At 48.1% G+C, this 20,330-nt stretch overlaps 1 protein-coding gene across 28 annotated transcripts in view; it reads right to left on the reverse strand.

The window, feature by feature from the left end:
* Positions 1 to 20,330, reverse strand: part of ZNF618 (zinc finger protein 618) — a 145,812-nt gene that overhangs the window by 7,065 nt on the left and 118,417 nt on the right. For 15 of the 28 annotated variants that reach the window (XM_084821481.1, XM_084821487.1, XM_084821478.1 and 12 more), the window contains 4 exons: positions 17,230 to 17,313; positions 11,446 to 11,490; positions 4,197 to 4,274; positions 41 to 142 (listed from right to left, as the gene is read on the reverse strand). In XM_084821481.1, coding sequence (XP_084677607.1) covers positions 41 to 142; positions 4,197 to 4,274; positions 11,446 to 11,490; positions 17,230 to 17,313 — 309 coding nt within the window. The remainder of the gene's footprint in view (positions 1 to 40; positions 143 to 4,196; positions 4,275 to 11,445; positions 11,491 to 17,229; positions 17,314 to 20,330) is intronic. The other 13 variants (XM_084821485.1, XM_084821497.1, XM_084821484.1 and 10 more) reach the window with 4 other exon arrangements.

The following is a 20,330-nucleotide window of genomic DNA, read 5'->3' on the forward strand; positions in this document are numbered from 1 at the left end:
GTTCCCTATTCCTCCCCTGGAGGTGCTTATAGGTACCCACTGTTGTTGGTGTTGTTCCTGTGGGGCTGTGGCTTCCACTTTTCTTCCACCACTGCTGGAGGTGACCTGGGTTGGTTTGAGGCCATGCTGTTCTCATTGTCAGCTGAGGGCATGAAATAGAAACGCTTTAGGAGGTTAAAGGATGTGCTATTTACACTCATTGCTTCATTTACTTTAAAGGCATTTCTACTGGTAAGAGACTGAAAAGGTGGCAGGAATCCCCCCTTCTCCAGCTTCCAACATTCCGGGGATGGATCTGTGGAGTAACAACAATCCCAACATTTTGAGTTCTGCTCTGGTAAACATATCCACTACAAGGCAACCACAATCCCTGGAAGGAGACTGGCACTATAGACCACCCTACGGATCTGCCGTGGAGTTCTGCAGCTCCCGTTCCATAGCTCAGCCTCCCACCAACACCCTCATCACTTCTCCGCATTGCACAACTCTCCCATTGGCCTGCTCGGTGTTCCTAATTACCTGGTTCCCTCCAGGCAAAAAACTGAGCACTAGCTGGGCTCTGCCCATGCCTTCATGGGGCTCTAGCAGCCCCAATTCCCGTAACTCACACAGAACAACCTGGGGAAACTAATTTCCTGACCAAGCAAGGGCCAACCTGCATATTCCATGGAATGGTGGGAGCAAAGCAAAACCCACCGGGGGTGCGGGCTAAGCAGCTCTGCCTGCCCACAACTTCTCCACTCACAATCGCTCTGTTAAAAATCAGCTTCTCCTCTCCAGAAAGGGACATTGGGCTCTTTGTTTATTATTATTTTAAAATTTAAAAATTGTAACAAATAATATTTTTTGCAATTACAAAACAACATCAACACTAACAAAAAAGTTACAAAAAGTGTATCCATTCACAGTAACTTTTCAAAACACCATTAATTAAAACAAGATAAAAATGTATATACTTCTGTTTCAAATATATACATCAATATAAGCAGTCCATATATCTAAATAAACATCCAGAGGAAATTAACGACTGTAAGATATATATTCAAATGCAGCAAGAGTAGTAAGATCTTCTGTACTGGATTTGGTTCCAGAATAATGGTGGGCAGTCAGGTGTGCCCAGAGATATGCAGTATATAATGCAGTAATTAACAGCATACATACACTAATCTGCTAGGGCAGTTGGCAATTTTCTTGGCTTTAGAGTCAGTTCTCATAGCTGTATTCCCAAACAGTGAAGGCCATGCTTTTTGCTACAAACAGAAGCTAAAACAGTTCACAGTAGTCGCTCTTCCCACTGTGTACTTCTAGCTGATAAAGGATGCTCTTTCTGTACTGTGAGAAACTTATTTTGCTGCCAAGAGAGAAAGGCCTTGGTAAAGGGAGGGATGTGTGTGTGTGTGTTTTCTGACAGTCTGAACTAAACGATGAGAGCCCTATAAAATCCTGAGCATATTGGCCTGGTATCTGTTCTCGTCTGAGATGGGGCAGGCACACCACGTGCTCAGATAACTAGCCTCATGGGATGCTGCCCGTCGCTCCCCTGGGAACCACACAGCGACTGAACAGAGAGTTAAGGGTGTGTGTACGCTCTCTTTGCTTTTGCTTTCTCTGCATCCATTCTCCATCAATAAACTGTGTCATTCTTCCACACAAGTGGACTTGAGTCATACTGATATCCTGAAATATGGTTAATGTGGGTCCTGAGTGCGCCAAGCCCCAGTTTAAGACATCGTCATTCCATTGAATGAAAGGTGGTAGGTGTTTATCCTTCCAGACTTGGAGCAGAAGTTTTGCTGCAATTGTTAGGGCTCTCAAGAGTCCACTGTTAATCCCCACATCACAGGAATAGAATTTAATAGCACATGAGCATCCACAATTATCACAGATTTTTCAAAAACAAAAGCTATGTAGGTAGTAATTTCCGTCCAAAAAGAAGCCACCACAGGGCATGCCCACAATGTATGCCTCAGCGATGCATTATCTGCATTGCGATGCCAGCATCTACCAGGTTCTTCTTAACCAGCCTCTGTGGTGTCCAATATATATGAAACATCAATTTTTGTTGAATCAGCCTCAGTTTCAAATCTACAGAAAGAGTACATTAGGAAGCTAGGGCAACTTTCCATTGATTGGCTGCATAGAGCATTCCAATTCCCTATTCCATTCCTCTCTAACATGCTGCATATCCACTTTATTACCTTCCAAAAGACGTTTATAAACAACTATTTAATTTTTGTGAACCACCCAGACAGCTTCAGCTATATGGCGGGATAGAAATGAAATAAATAAATACGTAATACTGTAGGCTTAGCTTTCTGTCAAGACTGAGTTAATTCCTCCAACAGTACAGGAGGTGCTGAGGCACTCAGTGCTGCTGGCACGTATGCAGACACCAGAAGGCGCTGTAACTGAATATACCGCCAACCAGCACTAGATGGCAAGTGACATCTAGGTCAAAATACTGAAAATCATGGACACTCGTCGTCTGATCCTATCAACTGATTAAAAGCACAGAATACACTGTCAACCCAGTTCCTCCACACAAAGGGCTGCGTCTCTATTTTCAAAGCCGGATTCCCCCATAACGTTAATTTATTGCATGAGATATGGATCAAACTGTGGTGGCGACACATCACGCGCCATGACTGTCTAGCTGCTGAAATCGTAGGTAGAACCATTCCTCTCTGTTTAATATGCCTGGGTCCTAACACCATCCAGCTGGAAAGAGATGTGAAATAAATTGACGCCAAAACAACCGACAGAAGAGTATTAAAGGAAAAAGTTATCTTCCAATCATTGGCATGAGATAAGAGATAAGCCTCATGAGATAAACTAAGATCTGGAAAATTAAATCCTCCTTCCCTGATTACCAACTGCATCCTCTTAAGCGAAAACTGGGGAGGAACCCCGCCCCCATAAATTTCCAAAATGCTGCATAGAATTTTTTAAAATACGTTTGGGGAATCTCCCACACTGGAGGCATTCAAGATGAGGCTGGACAGAGTCCTGCATTGAGCAGGGGGTTGGACTCGATGACCTTGTAGGCCCCTTCCAACCCTACTATTCAATGATTCTACAGCCATAAATTTATCTGCTCTGCCTAGCTGCATACGCTAAGTGTTCCAAGCACAAATCAAATTATCAATGGAGAAAGAGAACAGCCCTGCCTTGTGCCCCTCTCTAAACAAAAGAGACTGGAAAGAACTCCATTTGTCATCATTTGTTACACAAGAGAGAGATATAGACTGGTTTATTTAACCCATCATGGGTTATTGTGTCGTCTGTCGGGATTTTTTAAATCCACGATGGCTTCTTTGCCCAAAATAACCCACTGTGATAACCCATGGTCTACTGTAAGGGTTATTTAACCCATCATGAGTTATCATGTTGTTTAGCGCTCCACCATGGCTGAAGGGCATCGGAAAAACAGAAAAAAACAGATTTCTGGGAAAACAGAAGAAAAAAAAGGGCAGACCCTTACTTCCCCAATGCAAGTCAGTGGAGATCACCTCCACTGACTTGCATCAGGGATTCAGAGGTGCCTCGTGAGGAAAATCAAGGGAGGGGCAAAATCCCAAGTGCCTCCCCACCTGGGCATGAAGTGGGAAACTGCTGGGAAGGGGGTGTTTCAGAGTGGAGTGGAAGGAAACCAAAGGGGCTGTCCACCACCCCACTTTGAAACCCCCCTTCCCAGCAGGATCCCCCTTCATGCAGGGTGGGTCAGCAGCACCCTAAGGAGCTGCCCCAAGTGGGGATCCACTCACCCCCTGCCCCCAATTTTGAAGTGCTTTCTCTCAGTTCCCATAAGGGACCACCATCCTCACACCATGCTTGGGAAGCCTCCAGGAATGCTGGACCAGGGAAGCCAGCTCAGATAAGGCTGTTAGGTGGGTCTGACTTCCATCAGTGAGCTACATTCAAAGGCATATGAGCATAGCCCTCTTGGAAGTGGACCCACAGTGGAATTCCATCTCCTCTTTGAAAAGGGGACACAGGTATTTTCAACGGAAAAGAGCCACAGATGAAGACCCCAAATCCCTGCCATGGAACCTTCCAGGAGAACTCACATGGATCGCTCTGTCGCAACAAACACTCCCTAAACACTCCCAAAGGGAAGCATGAAATCTGACGCATCCAACGTGCACTATTGAATCAGAGCTCATTGCTGGGTTTGTAAGAGCAACCAATTGATTTACCTGCATGGGACTGCATGTGTTCCAGTAGATTGTTGTAGAACTGGAACTGGATGCCGCAGGCCCCACAGGTGTATGGTTCTGAAAGAAAGAGGGGGGGGGGGTCAGACACTGCCAGAAAGCAACCTGCCCACACAGTGGCTAAGTCCAAAGAGATGGGTAGCTGGAGCCTGCAACCTTCAGTGCCTTTACTTGCTGAAGTCAACTGGGCAACAGTGATCTGGATTTGCTGTTCTAACCACAAAGTCGTTTATGAACAAAAGTATAGTTGAAGTTCTCCTGTTTATCCTGAGTTGCAGACTGGGGATTGCCTTTCCCAGGCTCACAGAGAAATCTAGAAGCTGAGAAGGGAAGGAATTGTGAGGAATAATGCCCCCCCCCCCCCCGCCGGTTTAAGAAACTAGAACTTCCTGCAAGGATGAGAAAGGGTGTGTGTGTGTGTGTGTGTGTGTGTGAAAGAGAGAGAGAGAGAGAAAACAAGGGCAAGAGAAGGTTGTGCTGTCTGCAAAGCTTCCTCATTAGCACAGTGATGGCGGAGGTGGGATGACCTTTCCTCATTGCTGGCCCTTATGCCTGGAGCTCCCTCCAGAATTCCCATGCGATTCTCTCTCTCCTGCTTCCTTCACCCCCCAGCTCATAACTTGCCTTTTCTATGATGCCTTTAATCCACCCTCCCCCACTGAAAGGCAGCCTTGATGGATCAAGCGAAAGATCCAGAGTCCAGCATTTCCATTTCCTGCAGTGACCAGTGGCCCAGCAGTGCAGCACGGAGGCCTGAACCTTTACCTGATGTTACCCTCCAGCCAGCAACTGGTATTCAGAGGTACACTGCCTCTGAGCCAGGAGGCTTCATTTAGCTAACATGCTAACAGCCACTGACAGCTACATGTGCTCTGCAGGAACAAGGCCTATGAGGCCTTAATAAAGAGTACTCATAAAACCAAGAGGCTGCAGCCTGAGGCAAGCAAGGAAACCCACCCAAGACAGAGAAATAAACTCATATGACAAGAAGGTGCCATAAAATGCCGGTTGGAGCCATGTTGTCCTGGCAGTGACTTGTGGAGCTCCGCAGGTTGCTTATCTCAAACAGCTATGAAAAGGTTGAGAAACCTTTTTAACTTCCCCTGGAATTAAAAGGGGAAGCTTACAGTACCATCCCGATGAAATCTGGGAAGAACAGCTGCTTTTGCAGAGGAGCAGAAGGGCTGGAATCTAAGGTTAGTAGCCAGAGTATCATCTACTGAATGCTGTTTGAAACTCCTAAGCAATTAGGAGACTCAAGGACAGACGAGCTCCAATTTTAGCTAGTATTTGTGAATTTAAACTACCAGCAATATCCGAGGACTTGCAATTAAATCTGCCTAAGTGTTTGTTTTTCTGTTTCTGCAATTATACTGGCTTGTGCTTTGGAGAGTGGAGGATGGCAATACCAAAGGGAAAAAAGAAAGGTCTGGGAACGCCACCTACTCCCCCAATTGCTCTCCCAGCAAAGGTTTCTAGAAATGCCGGAGATGAAGAGGAGTTGCTTGCTTTGATAAAAACTATGTCTTCTCAGATATCAGTGCAGTCAAAGAAGCTTGAAACAATTCAGGACTCAATCACTGTCCTTCATATTAATTAATATCTCTTTTCAAAAGATGGAATCGAAGGTTAATGTTCTCGAAGATCAGGTTACTGCTCATGAAACTGCTATGGAAGCTTCTCATAATATTTTGTCTGCTCGAATTTCTCAACTGGAGGCCTTCACACGCAGAGTGAATCTTCGTATCCTTGGTATTAAAGATATGGCTACTGATATATGTCTGGCTGAATTTATGGATAAACTTTTGCATGAGCTATTGGTTTTACCATCTGATTTTCTACTTGATATTGAGCATGCATATCGTGTTCATGGTTTAATACGTGGCACTAAAGGGACTTTTGGGACTGTTATTGTTCAATTTTCATGAGTCTCTACAAAAAATTATCTTATGCAACTGGCAAGAGAACGAGGTGAGCTTCGGTGGGGACGAGTAAATGACAAGGTTATGCTCTTTCCTGATTATACTAAAGAAATCGCTGACAAAAGACAGCAATTTACCAAGGCGAGAAGTTTGGCAAAGCAAATTAACTTGCAATATCATATTAAATATCCGGCTACATTTTGCATTCTTTTTGAAGGCCAGATGAAAAGGTTATTAAATCCTGATGCTGCAGAGTCATTCCTCACTGGTATTAAAATTAAAACAAGGGAACCAACTCTCTCAGTCTCCTGAGTTGGAATTTAGCCATTTTTTACTATTTTTCCGAAGTGCTGTTTGGGTGATAGTTGATAAAATGTCTAGGCAGTATGCCAGAGTAAATGTCTGCATATTTCTGTTTTCTTTCTCCTTTTTTATGTTATACTGTAATAAAATTCTTGTTTGTGTGTGTATGTGTGTGTACACATATAAATATATTTTCAGATACGATATTACTTAAAATATACAAATGGTTTTTTTGCTTTTTATCTTTTTCTTAATTTTTTTCTTTTTATCATCATCATCATCATCATCATCATCATGGGATTATGATTATGACTATTCCTTGCTGGTTAAACCTTTAATATTTATTAATACATGTTAATTGAATGGTAATATATGGCCAATGGAAATGGATTGTTTGCTCCCGTTCCTTTGATATAAGACTGAGGTTATGACACTGAAAGGTAAGGCTCACCGTTTATGGTGCAGCAGATTGAAGATTTAATAATACCTGCAATGTTTGGAAGAGTGCTGTATAGGTATAATCTGCAACTGGATGGGTATTTGGTTTGCTTTTATTGAAGTTTAGATATAATCCCCCCCCCTTTTGCTTTCCTCCCTTTTTCTTCCTCAGAATACTGTAATGCTGGAGACTGAAGATTTTGATTATGTTGCTGGTATTGTCTATTTCATTTATATCAAAAAAAGAAAAATAGATTAAAAAAAGAAGAAAAAAAGAAGGTGCCATAAAATGCCATCCCATCAGGATAGAATATTCTGGAAGCCACAGAACTCCAAGCTAATGGCAAAAAGGGACATATTTGGATCATAGGATGCAGTGCATTTTAGGGGTTAACAGCCCATTTGAAAGGCAGTATATCCCTGATGAATATACAGTGGAGGTGAGGAATAGATTTCAGGGATTAGACCTGATAGACAGAGTGCCTGAGGAACTATGGACAGAGGTCCGTAACATTGTTCAGGAGGCAGCAACGAAATCCATCCCAAAGAAAAAGAAACGCAAGAAAGCAAAGTGGCTGTCTGATGAGGCTTTACAAGTAGCTCACGAAAGAAGGGAAGTGAAAAGCAAGGGAGAAAGGGGAAGATATACCCAACTGAATGCAGAGTTCCAGAGAATAGCAAGGAGAGACAAGAAGGCCTTCTTAAATGAACAATGCAAAGAAATGGAGGAAAACAACAGAATGGGAAAGACTAGAGATCTCTTCAAGAAAATTGGAGATCTCAAGGGAACGTTTTGTGCAAAGACGGGCATGATAAAGGACAAAGAAGGCAGGGACCTCACAGAAGCAGATGAGATTAAGAAGAGGTGGCAAGAATACACAGAAGAACTATACAGGAAAGATCTGAATGTCCCTGATAGCCATGATAGTGCGGTCACTGAACTTGAGCCGGACATCCTAGAGAGTGAAGTCAAGTGGGCCTTAGGAAGCATTACTAACAACAAAGCTAGTGGAGATGACAGTATTCCAGCCGAGCTATTTAAAATCCTAAAAGATGATGCCGTTAAAGTGCTGCATTCAATATGCCAACAAATCTGGAACACTCAACAGTGGCCACAAGACTGGAAAAGGTCAGTTTACATTCCAATTCCAAAGAAGGGCAACGCCAAAGAGTGTTCAAACTACCGCACCATTGCGCTCATTTCACATGCCAGCAAGGTGATGCGCAAAATCCTACAAGCTAGGCTTCAGCAGTATGCGAACCGAGAACTACCGGAAGTACAAGCTGGGTTTCGAAGAGGCAGAGGAACTAGAGATCAAATCGCCAACATTCGCTGCATCATGGAGAAAGCAAGAGAATTCCAGAAAAACGTCTATTTCTGCTTCATTGACTACGCTAAAGCCTTTGATTGTGTGGATCACAACAAACTGTGGCAAATTCTGAAAGTGATGGGAGTACCAGACCACCTTACCTGTCTCCTGAGAAACCTGTACGAGGGTCAAGAAGCAACAGTAAGAACCAGACATGGAACAACCGAGTGGTTCAAAATTGGGAAAGGAGTACGACAAGGCTGCATATTGTCACCCTGCTTATTTAACTTATATGCAGAGTACATCATGAGAAATGCCGGGTTGGATGAATCAGAGGTCGGAATTAAGATTGCTGGGAGAATTATCAACAACCTCCGATATGCAGACGATACCACCCTAATGGCAGAAAGCGAAGAGGATCTCAAGAGCCTCTTGTTGAGGGTGAAAGAGGAGAGTGCAAAAGCTGGTTTGAAACTCAACATTAAAAAAACTAAGATCATGGCATCTGGCCCCATCACTTCCTGGCATATAGAAGGGGAAGAAATGGAAGCAGTGACAGATTTTACTTTCTTGGGCTCCAAGATCACCGCAGACGGTGACTGTAGCCATGAAATTAAAAGACGCTTGCTCCTTGGGAGGAAAGCTATGGCCAACCTAGACAGCATAGTAAGAAGCAGAGACATCACCTTGCCGACAAAGGTCCGTCTAATCAAAGCTATGGTTTTCCCAGTAGTAATGTATGGCTGTGAGAGCTGGACTGTAAGGAAGGCTGAGCGCCGAAGAATTGATGCTTTCGAACTGTGGTGCTGGAGAAGACTCTTACGAGTCCCCTGGACTGCAAGGAGGTCAAATCAGTCCATCCTAAAGGAAATCAACCCTGAGTGCTCATTGGAAGGACAGATGCTGAAGCTGAAGCTCCAATATTTTGGCCACCTAATGCGAAGAGAAAACTCCCTGGAAAAGACCCTGATGCTGGGAAAGACTGAAGGCAAAAGGAGAAGGGGACGGCAGAGGATGAGATGGCTAGATAGCATCACGGATGCAATGAATATGAACTTGAGCATGCTCCGGGAGAGAGCGGAGGACAGGAAGGCCTGGCGTGCTATGGTCCATGGGGTCACGAAGAGTCGGACACGACTGAACGACTGAACAACAAACTGGAAGACAAGATAAAACATTGCAAATATTTTAGCTATTTAAATTGCTTTAAAATGTGTATGTTAGAGATTTTATATTATGTTTTTATTTTCTTGTATTATGATGTGTTTTGTTTTGTGAACTGCCCGGGCAGCTTTGGCTGTTGGGCAGTATAGTAATGTAATACACCATAACAACAACAAACCCCAAGCAGGTCTTGGTAGCATCAAGTCCTGGGTCCAGCATGGATTCAACTGAAGTGTGTGTGTGGGGGTGTTGGCAAAGACATTTGGGAAGAGGAATTTAGCATTCAATCTCAACAGCATGGGGGCCAGATTAATCATCATAATAAAGAAACCCAACAAGGGGAAATGTAAACCGCTACACAAAAGGAAGCCCAAAGTGTGCGAGTATAAGACTGGGGTAAGCGGGTGGGCAGTTGCATTGCTGAGAAGGATTTTGGAGGCCGAGAGAGCAGGGCCTTCGCATCCAGGGCCAAGCGGCACACATGCCCCAGTCACTACACCTGAATCTGTTCAGCAGTGATCAGACCTCACCGGGAGGAGGAGGAGCAGTGTGATTTGTTGCCAGTTCCCTAATTCAAGAGCAAAGACCGCAAAGCTGAGAGAAAGCTTCAAATGCGATGGTGCACCTAGGAGTGAGGAAGCCCCACATGGACCGGCTGAAGTCTCTTCACCCTGGGGAGAAGCTGATCGAGGGGAAGCCAGCACTTGGTGCAAGCCTTCACGTGGAAGGGAGCACCCAGGGGAAACCACCAACAGAGGAATGTGTGGCCAGTCAACCCACGGAGGCCTCCACGGCGTGGGGCCCCCTGCATGCTTTCACGCCCTGCAGATGTCCTCCTACTGGCACAAGGGTGCCCAGCAAAACTGGGGTCGTGCTTGGGGAACTGATGCAACTAAGCGAGGTGGATACTTCTGAGAAATGCTGGACATATGCAAGCAATAGCACCTGCACATTGCTTCTTACTGGGGTGTTTTAGCTCCAGCAACATTCCCCTATTTCAGTGTAAGCCACTTTGAAACCAGAGAAGTTTAAAAAAGCGGCTCGTGGGAATGACAAAGGAACCACTGGAGGAACAGCACCAGGCTCGCGGTGCACGTGTTGCAAGTGCACAACAAAGCGCACCACTGGATTGTGGCCATTAGCTAACGGAGAGAACGCTCATCTCCCTCATCAGTAACTAGGTGATTATGCACACCTTCTGCTTCAGAACTACGCAACTGAGTTAACACTGTGCGTGTTTATTCGCTCAGTCGCTTCCGACTCTTTGCGATTGCACGGACCGGCCCGTGCCAGAGCTTCCTGTCGGCCGTCGCCACCCCCAGCTCCCCCAAGGTCGAGCCCAGCACCTCCAGAACATCCTCCATCCACCTTGCCCTCGGTCGGCCCCTCTTCCTTTGGCCCTCCGCTTCCCCTAGCACCAGCATCTTCTCCAGGGTGTCCTGTCTTCTCGTTACGTGGCCAAAGTGCTTCGGTTTTGCCTTCCACACTACCACTTAGTCAAGGGTTGGTGTTTTTCGGTCTCAGAACCCTAAGCCCTGCGGAGCACCATGATGGCTCCTCATCATGCTGACTCTCCAAGGGACGCTTCCAGCGATGAGCAGGCACAGGTCAGGCGCAGAGAACACCCCGCAAGGAAGTTCAGCAGCAGGTAAGAATACTGGCCTCCCTTAAAGGGTGTTGTAAGGATCGCAACAAGAACACGCACGTGCGGCACTTTGAAATTCAAGACCACCGTTGTAAAATGCTGCTTCTGAAGACTGCCACGCGGCCTATCGGGGTGGAGTTCAGTGGTTTCTTTAAGAGGAAAAAAAGGGGCGCCGCCAACAGTTCAAGGCACAGTACGAAAGGGGGATAACTAAAGTAGAGCGGGGGGGAGGGTACAATACTGACAAAAGCAGCGGCAAGAGATTTCTTTTCTACTTACACCCCTGCTAACAATACAATACAAGTGGAATCGGTCCTTTAAGGTGCATAACTGTGGAGTGGCCAAACATCTGTGGGCGGGGTGGGTGGGAGTCTAGCTGGGTGGGATTTAAAAGAGGCTGGAAAGAAGCAGCCCCCAGGCGCAGCAGTACAGACATCCATCACACTTACTTTGCAAAAGCGGTAAAGGATTTGAAACCAGGGGACTGGCCGTTTCTGCAAAAAAGAAAGAGATGCAGACATTGAGACCAAGGAGAGTATCCGTGCCACCCACAAGCGCTCGGGGGCCTGCTCATCTGCTCAGCCAGGCTGGCCTTGAGACACGTGGGTGCAGAAAGACAGCGCCCGCAGGAGCGCGTGCCCAGGGCCCTTCAGCTAAGCCCCTGTGGCTGTGGCGCAGCAGCCAATGTCATGGGTGTCTGGGGAAGTATTTCTGTCCTGGCTTAGGCTGCGCTCCTAGGGCTGCGTTCGTTTTACTGTTATCGTAAGCTGCTTGGAAGTCACTTGGTGAGAAGTGGTACATCAGTCCAGTAAATAAGCAGGAAAAGAAACACTGCCGCTGCTGGCTGTCCACACAGTTGCTGCCACAACGATGGGAGAGGAAGCCACCTTGGCAGCACAAAAAAAGATGTATTTAGCCCAGTGCACTTTGGACCGCATTTCATGATTCTGGAATCCCTTTGTGAGAGAGTGTTGCTTTTTTCCTTTTTACCAGCGCCCCTGACAAACAGTATTCAAAAACCGCTGGACTGAATCCATGGTATTTCTGTATACTTCAGTGGCTCTCTCTTCTCATAGCACCTTCTCTCCTTCTTCACTCCCGTGGGGGAACTAACGGCACTCAGTTGGTTGCCCAAGATCAGGGTGTGGATTGCTGGGAGACCGGGGTGATGCTCCCCTTACTACTCTTTGTGGAGGGACGCCGGGCTCGTGGTGCTACTTTGGCTAAACTCGGGGGGAGCCAGGCAGTGGGCCACGAGGACCTCATTAAGGAAATCCCTCTCCCCTTTCGCCTCCTCCGTGTTCGATCTCAGGCTGAGAGGGAGGAGTCTGCATCTCTTCCATCTCAGAGGCTGGCATGGAGGTGAGTGCCAGACATGGGAGGTGCACGACCTTGTCCCACGCTGAGAAACTGGCCGCCGGGTGCTTCAGTCCCCGGGAAGGGGAGGTGGCGCCAGCAACAGCAGCCAGAGAAGATCCCAGTGTGGGATCTGCTGGTGGGCCACAGCCACGTGTAAGTTCGAAAGAAGCCCCTTGCCCCATGGGAGCCCTCTGGAGCTCACCTGCCCCATCTCGTCTGCACGCAACCCTGCAGGACCAAGTGCCAAGAAGAATGCCAAGATGCTGGAAGGCTGCTCTGAAACACTGCCACTGGGGAGAACAGAGAGCAGCTGCTCAGGGGGGGCCTTGTCCTGAGGCAGACTGAACAGTCTGTCTGGGCTGTCTCGGGGGGTGGGGGGGCTGCCCCAGTCCTGCTCCCTGGAGCAGCTGGGACCAGACCTGGATCTGCCGCTTGCAAAGCATGCCCTTGCCCAAGAAACGAAGACTTCTTGCCCACAGGCCTGCCGAGACCAACGTGAAGCTTAGAAGGCTTAGCTACCAGACAGACAGAATATAATCAGAGGAAAACCTCCAACGGGATCAGTTTTTAGTGGCACGGACTTTAAGGCCCACGTTGAGAAAAGGCAATGTTTGAAGCATCCTTTGGGAACTTGGAAAGAATCCACCCTGAAATTAACTGCATTCTCTCTTCCACTACTACAGGAAGAAGGACACAATTACCATGGAGGCCATACTCCTTCATGTGTGTGTGTCTGTGTGTTTTGTGGGTGGAGGGAGACATGTTTACAGCCGGATTAGCCTAAAGGCTTTACTTGGCGCAACATGGAAAAGGGGAGGTATTTTCATTGGATGGGGTGGGACAGCTGAAAGGAACCTCCCTGCTCAGAGGCTGCCTACCTGCGAATTCCAGGGCCTGGGAACAGACCCAGTGAGGAGAGGCTGCTGCTCCTGCCTTGCTTGTGGGGTTTCCAGGAGTCCCTGACTGGAGGCGGCTGCATGGATCTAGAGCCTGACTGAGACGGGCTATTTCTCTCCCTCGGTCGTCTGCCTTTCTCTGCTGGCCTTCTATGAAGGAGAGGGCTCTGCACATCTTGTGGCAGCACATTCCATCCATGAATGCCTACGTATTACTGTCCACCTACTTGATTCTCTAGATCCCCACAACTATCTGTAAGTTAGTCCCAATCTCAGAGAGCGGCCATCAATACGGAGTCTTCTGCTTCAGAACTGTCGTGAGTTTTGGGGGCTTAGTTATCACAAGCAGGAGAGCAAAGCTGGCAAGGAGGAGGAAAAAGTACGACTTTCAGTAGTCATGGAGGTCACCGCTACACACTTGAAGAAGTCAACTAGTGGGTGTGCTTTTTATCTGGAGAGATTCACAGCCGTCACAGCTATGACGGAAATGGATGGGCAGATGGAGGAGCAGCACAAGCTAGCCTGCTGGCCCCCTGCACCCCCGCCAAGCCATGACTAATGCTGGGTCCCAGAAAGGAGCCCTTTCAGCCTGCTGCAGTCCATAGAAGACGACAAGAGTCCTCCTCTCACGCATCTGGCCAAGGCTCCATCGAGCTACTCTCAACTGGCTGCAATGGTTCTCCAGGGTCTCAGGCGGAGCGGGGGGGGTGTGTGCTCCCCCATCAGTCTCTACCTGGAATACTGTTTTACCTGGAGATGCTCTCAGGGACTGAACCAGGGACATTCTGTGTGCCAAGCAGACGCTCCCCCACAGGGTGAGGGATGGTGCTCCTGATGAACACAGAAGCTCCCCTAGGCGGTGGCTCATCGGCACCTTGGCCCATCTCACCCAGCGCTATCTACTCTGACTGGCAGCCCGAGAGAGAGGTCCTTCTCAGCCCTGCCACCAGAGACTGGGCCTGGGGCCTCCCCCATTTGAGACCTCCAGAGATTTGGGGGCTTAGATGAACATCCAGCAATCAGGAGGAGGCAGTGAACTGTCACCCCCTGGCGGTCTTTACCTATGGCTTTTGGTCACCCTCACCAAGTCCTATGAATGATCAATTCAGAGTTTGCCTACTCATAGGGAGACATGGCACGGAAGCCTCAATCTCTTCTCTAAGTCCTATCCACCCTACCCTCTGGCTTCTTGGCAGCTCACCTGGCCCTGTCCACCCAACTTTCAAGCCTCTCTTTGCATTTGTTAAGGTGCAGAAATGTGCTTAAAAGAAAACTGAAATTCTCAGGATGTCAGGTGTGATTGCACAATACACAGACATGAATATACACGTGTGTGTACCATGAGCACCAATGCTTTCAAGCTTGTTTATAGAAATGCAAAGGGAAAAAAATGTCATTTTCTGCATTTAGGTTCTAACTGGTATAACTGGACATTGGTTTCATTTTTTGTTTCAATTCTGCTACAACCTTAGTCCCCAATTCCTGCCACCCCCAAGACTAAGTCAAAAAAACAAATGAACCAACCCAAACCATTAGCAGCCTAGAATGTCACTGAGAAAGCGGTGTGGCAAGTTTTGGGAATGTCCTCTAGCTCACGTTGTGGTGCACAGAGGTTTCTGCAGAAGTCTGAGACGTCAGAAGGCATGCTAAGTAGGTAGAGGGAGTAGCTTGAGAGAGACTTTTAAGGTGGTTCTTACTGCATACATTATTTAGAACCAGGGCTGCAATGTTTAGCTCATTAACCAGTTAGATTTTTAAAAAATTGTGAATTAACTAACTCAAAAGATGCTCTTGTAATTTAAAAACAAAACAAAACCCAACTGGTAGAGTGCAATCCTATACATGTCTATTCAGAAGCAATTGTTTTCAATGAGGTTTACTCCCAGGGAATTAACTGTGCATAGGGCGACAGCCTTCATTATTCCAACAGCAGAACATCTAAAACCTGCAGGTAGCAACAGGCATCCCCCCGCCCCTCTCGCACACTGCCCGGCAGCCTGCTGCAACACAAACAGCACACTTGTGCTCATCTCAAAGCAAGGAAAGCGCACTCTCTGGCTGGAAAGGGCTGTTTTATTTGCAGGCAAATTTACAGTGATCCATCACCTAAAAGCCAGGAAGATCTGTAAAAATCAGGCAAGTGCCTTGTTTAAGACCACAGAAAGAACATCACAGAATGCAGAAAGACCCATTCTCCCTTGTATTTTAGCTTACATTCTGTCAAGCTCCTTTGCTTGCATGCTATGGTTCCCCCCAGCCCCATACATCAGAACAGTCCCCACGATGCACCCCCTTCCTTCTCACGGGCGAGGGCTCTTTCCTCTCTTCCTCTCCCCAACAACTGGCACTCACCCAGCGCCTCTTACTCTACACTGACTGAGCGGGGAGGGCGGTCTGAGGTCAACCGGCTTCTCCAACTCTTTGTCTGCCACGAACCAGCACAGGGAAGATGGACAATTGGCCAGGGGTGTATCGAACAGCCCAGCCCATGCCGGTCCTCACACGGTGAGGGGGTGCTGGCACGGGTGAAGGGGGTGTGTGTCGAAACTATATGAGTGAGAAGCAGGACAGCTTCTGCTTCCCGAAAAGTATCTCCACCCACCACACCCCCACTTCTGCTGTGGTCCGAAAGCATCAATGTCCAGGGATGATCTACACATTCAGAGCAGGTGTGTGGTACAGCTGGTCCTCCTGGGACTACATCACTTTAAAATGTAGGTGAAATGAATGACTGAATGCTTCTCCATGCTAGTAAACACCTTACCTGTGGAAAGCTCGCATGTCAGGGAGAAGCGTGCTAGTCTTCAGTCATGGGCTGGTCGTCCCCCCCCCCCCCCCGCACACACATTCTGAAACGGGGATATAGCGTGGGCTTTTTCTGAGTGGGTCCCCATGGGACTCTGTTACGGCGAAGCGTACCTCTGACCCATCTTGCCTGCTGAACAGGCAGGAGCTCAATCCAGGAACATCCACAAAGAAGGGAAATCCCTCTATGGAAACCATGACACAAGTATCATGGAATCATAGAATAGTAGGGGTGGAAGGGGCCTACAAGGCCATCGAGTCCAACCCCCTGCTCAATGCAGGAATCCAAGTCAGAGCATCCCTGGCAGGTGGCTGTCCAGCCTCGTCTTGAAGGCCTCCAGTGTGGGAGAGCCCACCACCTCCCTAGGAAATGGGTTCCACTGTCGCATTGCTCTAACAGTCAGGAAGTTTCTCCTGAAGTTCACCCAGAATCTGGCTTCCTGTCACTTGAGCCCATTCTTCCGTGTCCTGCACTCTGGGATGACCAAGAAGAGATCCTGGCCTTCCTCTCTGTGACAGCCTTTGAGGTACTTGAAGAGCGCTCTCCTATCTCCCCTCAGTCTTCTCTTCTCAAGGCTAAACATGCCCAGTTCTTTCAGTCTCTCCTCATAGGGCTTTGTTTCCAGTCCCCTGATCATCTTCGTTGCCTTCATCTGAACCCTCTCCAGCTTGTCTGCATCCTTCTTAAAGTGCGGTGCCCAGAACTGGACACAGTACTCCAGATGAGGCCTAACCAGTGCTGAGCAGAGGGGAACTAGTACTTCCGGGAATTTGGAAGCTGTGCTTCTATTAACGCAGCCCAAAACAGCATTGGCCTTTTTTGCAGCCACATCACATTGTTGGCTCATATTCAAGTAGCCTTTATGATGCCCAACAAATGCTGTGCCACCTCCCATTGGCTATCTTCCTGTAGAGATATGTGTGTTGGGCCTGATGAAGAGGTAAGACCTCTGACACTAGGCCAGTCCGCAAAGTGGAAAGGAAGCCAGGATGTTTGGGAAATGGCAGCATGACAGGAAACCGGCCAGAGCTTGTCTCCCCCACCCCGCTGCCCCCAGATTACTGCTCCAAGCCCAATTTAACCACAGCCCCTCCTCCTCTTGCTCACACTTTGGAAAAAAGGGACCACTGCAAGATAACAGCAGCAGCATCCACATATGTACAAGTACTTACCACTAGAGTTTTGAGAGCTGCTGTTAGTTTCTTCGAAGTTGTTTTGCAATTTGCTTTCCACTCTCCGACTGAAAGCGCTTTCTGCTGGGTGGGAGAATAAGGAAAGACACAGAGGGGCTTGTGAGTGCTGATCCAAGACAGGTTTTCACCAGGGGATGGGGAAGGTGGGGGAGAAAGCAAAGGTTCTCTCTCTTTGGCCACTGAAATGCATGCTGAGCGATGCTTCCCCGCACGCTGGGGAACAGAGTTGCTTCCAGGGCTTTAAGAGGCAGAGGATTCCCACTCCTGGGTCAAAAGACCCACAAGGGCTGGATCTACTTGAACAGCAAAGCAAACTAGCCAAGGTCTGCCATGGCAGAGCTGATCACATCACTTTCAAATGGCAGAGGGCTGCATTTTTAAACAATCCCTTATGGTTTCTTTGTTTGTTTTCAGTTCCCCAAAAGGAGAAGATCCAGCCTATCCCCTCCTTGCTGGCTACTTTTCTCCTTGAAGACCATTTCCCTCTCCACCACCTCATTTTGCTGGGTGCCTAAAAAGTACAGGTCACTGAGCTCTGGCAAGAGAACTGCTAGGCCCCGCTGCCCCACGCCATGTGGACTGGAGTGCAAGCCAAGGCAAGGCCAGCCCCCCCCCCCCCCTTTCCATACTGTCTCTGTCCGAAGAGCAGATCCCACTGGGGCGGGGCCTGAAAGGAGGGTGGCCTGGCACCACCCATAGTCCTGTCCTCAGGACGAGCCAGGAGGCCTCCCCTGCCATCCTCCAAAGATGAGCACGCCCTCCACAGGCCCTCGAGGGAGTCCCCCTGAGGCACTCCTGGCGTTTAAAGCAGCACCTCCAACACTCAGGGCCAGAAAGGTCTCCGCTCCCTGTTTGCGCTTAAGACCAAGCCATGTTGAGACAACCTTAAGTCCCCTGTGAGAGGCGAACTCACTTCGGCTAGTTTCTCCACTGATGCTACCGGCCGTCTTAGAAGTTCGATGATGCCAGGTTTCCCTGCTACACATGTCTCTGTTATGGTGAGACTGACTCCACTGAGGATCTTCCTCATGATTTCATTGTCCACAGACACAGGGTGATATCAAAAAGAGCCACCATTAAAAAAAAATTGTACTAGTGGAATTAACAAGCTAAATGTGATTCATTGTGTCTGTTCTTAATGAACGTTCTTAAAACTGTGAATGTTCTTAAAACAAGCTTACTGTTGGATTCCTTTTTTAAAATGTTTTTTCTGAGGTTACTGCAATGGCCAGACACACAGAGCCAGAACTGGCAGCTCAAGCAAAGCAACCCCTTTGCCCCCCACTTCTAAGGCAGCAGACAGCACAGCGCGCGCACATGCTAGAAGCCCCAGACACCGACTCGAGAAGACAGGCCAAGGAGCAGGCCCCCGCAGCAGCCCTAGAATCTTTCACGGTGCTTCTTTTAACGGATTCGATGGGCCCATGCAAGGCAGGTTCTGCAGCATCTGCTCCACACAACGCCCCTTTCCCCAAAAGCAGCTTACATCCAGTGGCCAGATGCTGGGGGGCTCATGACCAAGGGATGGCTCTCTCCCACCCTGTCCAGCTTGTGAGCATCCGGATGGTCACTGACTGGGGGAGGGTCTTCTCTCTCCTGCTTCCCTCTGAGGGATCATCCAGGATTCAAGGCCACCAGAAGCTTGGAAAGAAACAGAGTTTCCTTTCCATAACTATGTCCAAGCTGCCCACCCCTCCTTAAAAAGCTTTACCCCTCCCTCCTCGTTCCTTTATATTTCCAGTTTGTTGCATCCTCATCTCCTTCCTCTCTGCCTAGCATTCCGCAATCCCTCCACTATTTCCTGCAGTCTTTCCAAGACCAGGTTGAGCACAGAAAGGTAAAAGACCCCCCCCCCCCCACGCACACACTGCTGAAAGTGCTCTGGCTCCTGCAGCAAAGCAGCCTTCAAGACTCTGCCTCCCACCGAGACTGATCCGTAGGAGGCTCCTGAGGAGGAACGAGGCTCACAGCTCCACCGGTGAACACAGAGGCACCAGACGCTTCTGTCCATCTCCAGAGAGAAGCCTCCCTACCAGGAGCCAGGCTCCCGCAGGAGGCCAAGGATCACGGTTTCCAGCCACTGTGAGTGTGAAACTGCATGAGATCAGCCAGGTTACAGCCATTCTGAATGGATCAGGGACTTACATTTGTGCCCAGAGCCGTTTTGCTGATGGAAGCTAGCCTCTCCTCCAAGTCCCAGGGGTCAGCATCCATCTGCCCAGTGCCCCATAATGAGGGATGTGGGGTGGAAATGCTTCCAGAAAGTGGATGCTATGCCATGTCTTAAAATATTGATGCAGCTTCCAATAAAACTAATTTCCAAGTAAACAACTTTCCAGAAATTTATACAGCTCGTCAAATTAACATGGAACACCTCTTTAGCTTTGTTTGCTAAATTAAATCAAGCTAAATTGGGTAAGAACATTTCCCAAGTGAAAATTTTCCTGACACGTCCCCCCCGCCCCCCGGTCGCTGTCATTAATGACTATTAACCTTCCTATTCCCCAGATATTCTGTGTCTGCTCACTCATCCGCATGTTGCAATACTGACTGAAGACTCTGAGGCCCAAAAGGATGAATCCCACCCCAGGCGTGTTTTGGGGTGGGGGGTGGGGAGATGAGACAATTTCTTTCTGAAACCTTTCGAAAAGCCACAGGCACAAAATGACAAGTAAGCTTTTCTTTCTCTTCATCTGTGCAAGGTTATCAGTTGATTGCTGTGATGAAATTGAAAGTCTGAATTTTTGTGTCTACTCTGCAAGGCCCTTGTGGATTTCCTTATGACCGAGAATCATAATGTGTGACAAAACGTCACAAGAGCTGGGTGAAGGGGCTGATGCCAGGACGTTCGGCCCCCAGCTTCTGGAGCGCTTTTAGGGCTCCCTGTGTGCCCCAGGGAGATGGAGGCAGCCTCATCTCAGCATGTTGCCATACCAGGCTGAAGGCTGCCAGCTCTGTTCTGGCTTGTCTTGTCTGGAGAATAAATCAAGATGGTGGAGATGGCTCTTGACTTTAAAAGGGGGTTCAACAGACCTCCACACCCTCCATGGATTGATCAGTGGCTACTGGCGCTAAATGAA

This window comes from Heloderma suspectum, chromosome 14 (genome assembly GCF_057233095.1).
Source record: "Heloderma suspectum isolate Gila_16-S chromosome 14, 16-S_ref, whole genome shotgun sequence".
Lineage (NCBI taxonomy): Eukaryota > Metazoa > Chordata > Lepidosauria > Squamata > Helodermatidae > Heloderma > Heloderma suspectum.